Consider the following 6,423-nt stretch of genomic DNA (forward strand, 5'->3'; position numbering starts at 1 on the left):
TGTTGACGGTCATATTTGAGTTTCAGTGTCCATTTCTTCAACAAACAACTTAACTGGAGAAGGAACCTGATCAGGAAGTGAATCAGAACAATCTGATTATATACGGGAAAATAAATGTGAACTGTGTTTTGTTACAAATCTTATATAATTTGTCACACAATGATTTAGAAAAGAAAATAGTTCTTAGGATATGTCCTGGTCATTATTGACAAAACGTATGACAATTTAAATGACGGACAACTAAAAAAATATATATAAATACAAAATGTACATTTTCACAAACCTGATGCTGTTTTTAAAACAATTTTTTGACATTTTTGATTTCCTCATCTAGCCAGCCCTTATTTGTCACTGACCCATGTACAGTATGTGTGTGTTACTCTTCATATAAAGGGACTTCTGATGCTTTCTGTGTACATCTGTGGTTTACAGCTAACTGCAGCATAACCTAGCATGGTGTAGCAACAGGTTCAGGTCGTCCATACACGTGAGGCCTCACCCACAAACTGACTCTCCAACAGGCTCAGCAACGTGTTGACAGCGATGGCAAAGAATGAAAATGTTCTTCAGGTTCTACTGTCCCATTCGGTATGTGTTTCTTCTCAGATACCACACAGCAAAGACAAGGCCAGCAAGAACGATGACTGCTACCACCACCCCTATTATAATATGGATGTAGTTCACTGCAGGGGGTTGGGTGAAGGGTGTGGGTAAAGAAAACAGGAATAGATAATATACATCAGAACAATGCCAAAACCAGAGGAAGTTAATTTATGTGATGTGTTGTACTGTAGGGGAGAATGGGGTTGGTTGTCACATTCATCAGATCTCGGGTCCTAGAGGGCGCTGTTAAAAAGTTTTGGAACTGAACGTTTCAGAATTTAGGTGAGATGTTACTTAAGAGGTCATTTCTGGAGTAAACTGCTTGACATTGAGGCAAGAGGACTTTAGTGTTTTTCATGAGAAAATGTAAATATCCAACTCTTCAGTGTTTCTCTTCTTTTACACAATGAGTTTATAATAAAACAATCATTACCATTAAAAAGTATGAAGAGAGAGCAAAAAATCCCAGTTGGGGATGTTCGATCTTCGGGGTTGGTTGTCACATGTTGGCATACACATATATGGTGTTATATATCTAGTTCTTTCTTTCTTTTAAGATAGCAAAATGACCAGGAACTTTGTCAGGAAGACAAACAAGGATCAGGCTCCTCCAGATGTGATGGTCAGAGCAGTCAGAGAGGAGAAAATGAACAATATTGTCATATAAAGGACAAAAAAGGCACTTAACGGAATGATTTTTCCTGTTTATGTTCTCTTGGTGCAGGGGATGTGTTAGGTTGTTGTATTTCAATGAAACTAACCATTTTAAATATGTTTTTAAGACTGTAAACATTTTTTATTTTTCCCCATTAAAAAAACAACCATCCCCATCGTGGGGTTGGTTGAGACATATTTGACGGCCCATATCTTTTGAACAGAATCGGCTGAAGGAGAGTAAGACCACTCTATTCTTACCTGACACTTAAGGCTTTCATTACAAATTAAAAGGGAATTTATTCAGTTTATGGTTTATGAGGAATTCAAAGGAAAGTAAAAAGTGTGACTACCAACCCCGTTCTCCTCTACTGTGAGAAAGCAATACCACAACTACTTTTCAGTGACTCAGTTTTCACAATCAATCATAACCTCGAAGACTGAAAATCACAAGACTTTAAACTCACCTTTGACATCCACAGTAAACTTTTTAGTCACTTTCCCCACAGAGTTTCTGACCAAACAGGCGTACTGTCCTCCATCTGTAGAAGTTACAGCCTCGATAATGAGAGTGCTGCCACTGATGGGGGAGCGACTGGTTGATGGGAGCGTCCAGGTGTAGGAGGGGCTGGGGTTTCCCTCACTAGAGCAGTTCAGATGCAGAGGGTCTCCTTTTGTCACGGTGATCCGTTCTGGATCAGGACTCTCCTTCAGCTGAGGCTTGTCTGTGTGTTGATTGATGGGGAAAATACAAAACATGTTATTACTGAGAAATAGAAGTCATTTTGTAAAAGAAAAGTGGTGGAAAGTAACCAACTATTTTACCCAAAGTACTCTCACCATTTATTTAAAAGGATGTGTTCAAATTTTTTTGTCTTTCTTAAAACAATAGTACCGTACCGTCTTCTTCTGCTTTATCGGGTCGGGTTGCGGATGCAACAGCCTAAGCAGGGAAGCCCAGACTTCCCTCTCCCCAGCCAGTTCGTCTAGCTCTTCCCGAGGGATCCCGAGGCCTTCCCAGGCCAGCCGAGAGACATTGTCTCTCCAGCGTGTCCTGGGTCTTCCCCGGGGTCTCCTACCGGTGGGACGTGCCCTGAACACCTCACCAGGGAGGCGTCCGGGAGGCATCCTGACTAGATGCCCGAGCCACCTCATCTGGCTCCTCTTGACGGGGAGGAGAAGCGGGTCTACTCTGAGCTCCCCCCGGATAACTGAGCTTCTCACCCTATCTCTAAGGGAGAGCCTAGCCACCCTACGGAGGAAGCTCATTTAGGCCGCTTGTATCCGCACCGATCCGCCTGTCGATCTGACGCTCCATCCTTCCCTCACTCGTGAACAAGACCCCGAGGTACTTGAACTCCTCCACTTGGGGCAGGATCTCATCCCCGACCCGGAGAGTGCACTCCACCCTTTTCAGGTTGAGAACCATGGACTCGGATTTGGAGGTTCTGATTCTCATCCCGGCGGCGAACAGATCCAGTGAGGGTTGGAGGTCACGGTCTGATGAAGCCAACAGGACCACATCATCCGCAAAAAGCAGTGATCCAATCCTGAGGTCACCAAACCAGACCCCTCCACACCCTGACTGCGCCTAGAAATCCTGTCCATAAAGATTATGAACAGGGTCGGTGACAAAGGGCAGCCCTGGCGGAGTCCAACCCTCACTGGAAACAAGTCCGACTTATTGCTGGCAATGCGGACCAAGCTCTGACACCGGTCATACAGGGAATGGATGGCCCTTATCAGGGGGTCTGATACCCCATACTCCCGGAGAACAACCCACAGGACTCCCCGAGGGACACGGTAAAATGCCTTCTCCAAGTCCACAAAACACATGTGGACTGGTTGGGCAAACTCCCATGCACCCTCAAGGATCCTGCAGAGGGCGTAGAGCTGGTCCACAATTCCACGGCCTGGACGAAAACCACACTGCTCCTCCTGAATCCGAGTTTCGACTATCCGACGGACCCTCCCCTCCAGAACCCCCGAATAGACCTTACCAGGGAGGCTGAGGAGTGTGATCCCCCTATAGTTGGAACACACCCTCCGGTCCCCCTTCTTAAAAAGAGGGACCACCACCCCAGTCTGCCAATCCAGAGGCACTGCCCCCGATGTCCACGCGATGCTGCAGAGTCGTGTCAACCATGACAGCCCCACAACATCCAGGGCCTTGAGGAACTCGGGGCAGATCTCATCCACCCCTGGGGCCCTGCCACCGAGGAGCTTTTTGACCACCTCAGCGACCTCAGCCCCAGAGACAGGAGAGCCCACACCCGAGTCCCCAGGCCCTGCTTGAAACTCTCTCTGACAGGAGACTCTGTATTGTATTGCCACCTCTGACCGGCGCCTCTCACCAGTGGCAACTCCGGAGTGGAAGAGAGTCCAACCCCTCTCGAGAAGACTGGTTCCAGAGCCCTTGCTGTGCATCGAGGTGAGGCCGACTATATCTAGCCGAAACTTCTCAACCTCGCACACCAGCTCAGGCTCCTTCCCCACCAGAGAGGTGACGTTCCACGTCCCTAGAGCTAGCTTCTGCAGCCGAGGGTCGGACTGCCAAGGTCCCCGCCTTCGGCTGCCGCCCAGCTCACGGCGCACCCAACCCCTTTGGCCTCCCCCACTGGTGGTGGGTCTGTGGGAAAGGGGTCCGATGTCCCCTTTTCAGGCTGTGCCCGGCCGGGCCCCATGGGAGAAGGCCCGGCCACCAGGCACTCGCCACCGAGCCCCACCCCCAGGCCTGGCTCCAGGGGGGCAATGAAACCTGTAACAGGTTTTTCTTGCTGTAATCCTTCCTCCTGTTCATACTGACCATCAGAAGATCCCTTCATAATGCATTTACAATGTAAGTGATGGGGGGCAAAATCCACAGTCGTCCTGTGTTTATCTGAAGCTAATATGAAGCTTCAGCTGCCAAACTGATTCAAATTCAGACTGCTGAAGCCTCATAAGCTTCAGATAAAATGTTTTGCACAAAATGACTGCATAGACACACTGTGGATTCAGTCCTCCATCACTGTAAGTGCATTACGAGGGGATCCTCTAATGGCCTGTATGAACAGAAGGAACGATTACATGATTTGTTTCAAGACAGAATTGAAAGATTGTGAACCTATCTTTTAATGTTACTCTTTAAACAAAAGATACAAAAGAGGCTGTGATGTGATGTGCCTATCTATGGTCACCAATAGAGGGCACTGCAACATTGTTGTTATTGTGTGATACACAGTGTCCTCCAGTAGAAGACTAGCTGAGAGCTAAGTTACATGGCAGCCAGTAAGAACATTTTACCAGTGTACCGTTCATGAAGCCCTATATTGAATAAACGGTTAAGTAAAGCTGTATGTGTATGTGTACTTCATGACAGGTGCCAACGTGACGACCAAATAAAGCTGTTTTTAAAGAGTTATGTGTCTGTGTCAAATGTTTGTTTTGCTGTTGTCACATTAAAACTTTTACTAGCTGGCTCAGAGATGAGATGTGTGTCAATTTTGTTTTCTCACTCACAGTAAACATTGGCGGTGATGTTTTGTGACGTCACCACTGGAGGAGGCTGTGGTCCTTCAGCTCCCAGGTCTAGCTTTGCTTCACACCAGTACAGGCCTCCATCATCTTTACTAAGGTTGATGCCTAGAGTGAAGGTCTCAGTCACTGGCTCCTTTGTTGTGCTGCTGGACTGTAGTCTCTGTAGTTCTGTCTGTCCTCTGTAGAAACTCACAGTGAGATTAATAATAGGAGCAACTTCCTCGACTGTACACTGCAGAGTGTACTGATGGCCTGCAAACATCGGCCCAGAGTGATTTAGGAAGCTGAGATCGACATTTATTGGAGGATCTGAGGACAAAAAAAGAGAGACACACAGTAAGATACAAGTGGTGAAAACATGAAAAAAACTAAATCTATCCAACATACTTATTTCTTATTTTGATCATATATATTAAATTGTTATTGCAAGTTTACTTACGATAGACGGTTATAGGAAGCCTGGTAATACACTGGTTATCATCATCATCAGTATAGTGGCACATTGGAGATGTGTCCCATTCAGTCAGGTTGTCAACCTTCCATGAAATCGTGGTTCCATTTACTTCAGTGGACCCCACAGACTTTTCCACCCCAAATGTGTCACTTGTGCAATTATGTTGACAAACAAGGCACGTGGCAGAGGCTGGGTCACCATACTTCACTACAAGTCTGGGCGGAGTGAAAACAGGATTTTCTGTACAGTTTGCATCTGTAAGAAAGACATGAAATACTGAGATGAAGAATTTAGTAACAAAATAGTATGGCTGTCATTTTAACAGCGTTAAATTTTTTTACGCGCTTACATTGTGTCCAACCTGTAGTTTGGAAATAAGGAAGCGATGCAGCAGTAACATTTTGGATAACAAGCAGAGTCGCAAAAACCAAACACACAGCTGATACAGAGAGATGTTCTCCCGCTCGCCAAAGGTGCGTGCGTGTGTACGGGAATGAATGTAACTAGTTCCTAACTGATATCATAATGACAACAGATTTTTTTAAACATTTGTATGAAGTAATCCACTCCCATGTTAATAAGAGGATTACAAACTTGAAAAATATCCCTTTAAAATAAAATTAGGAAAGAATTTTTTTAAAAATGCACTTAATTTGCGATTAATCGCGAGTTAACTCATGACAATCACACAATTAATCACGATTAAATATTTTAATTGATTGACAGCCCTGAAGATGAGCAATTAGACACACTGTAAAGCATATAAAACACAAATGCTGTCATTCAAGAAAACTAAAAGTTAAGTGATATATATATACACATTATATATATATATATATATATATATATATATATATATATATATATATATATATATATATACTATATATATACATACACACATTATATATAGGCTAGGATAAGAACAGATACGATTTAAAGTAAAAATAAAAAATTAAACAAAATAGGAGCAATAAAAACCAGCAAGTAGGTATTGAATTTAGGAGAAAGCGACAGTAAACAACAACGTTTTTAGCCCTGATTTAAAAGAGCTGACAGTTTGAGCAGACCTCAGATCTACAGATGAGGAGCATAGTAACTAAATGCTGCCTCACTTTGTTTGGTTCTCGTTCTTGGGACACACAACAGCCCGGTTCCTGATGACCTGAGGGGCCTGGATGCCTCGTAGGGAA

General features: G+C 44.5%; 1 protein-coding gene across 1 annotated transcript; it reads right to left on the reverse strand.

The window, feature by feature from the left end:
- Positions 1-446: 446 nt before the first annotated feature.
- On the reverse strand, positions 447-5,406 carry LOC128367659 (pregnancy-specific beta-1-glycoprotein 8-like). Its single transcript, XM_053328274.1, has 4 exons — positions 5,216-5,406; positions 4,759-5,085; positions 1,725-1,982; positions 447-683 (listed from the first exon to the last, which is right to left on the reverse strand). The coding sequence occupies exons 1-4, from the start codon at positions 5,277-5,279 to the stop codon at positions 574-576; spliced, it is 759 nt and encodes a 252-aa protein (XP_053184249.1). The 5' UTR covers positions 5,280-5,406; the 3' UTR covers positions 447-573.
- Between the last annotated feature and the right edge of the window lie 1,017 nt (positions 5,407-6,423).

This window comes from Scomber japonicus, chromosome 2 (assembly GCF_027409825.1).
Source record: "Scomber japonicus isolate fScoJap1 chromosome 2, fScoJap1.pri, whole genome shotgun sequence".
In the NCBI taxonomy this organism is placed as follows: Eukaryota; Metazoa; Chordata; class Actinopteri; order Scombriformes; family Scombridae; genus Scomber; species Scomber japonicus.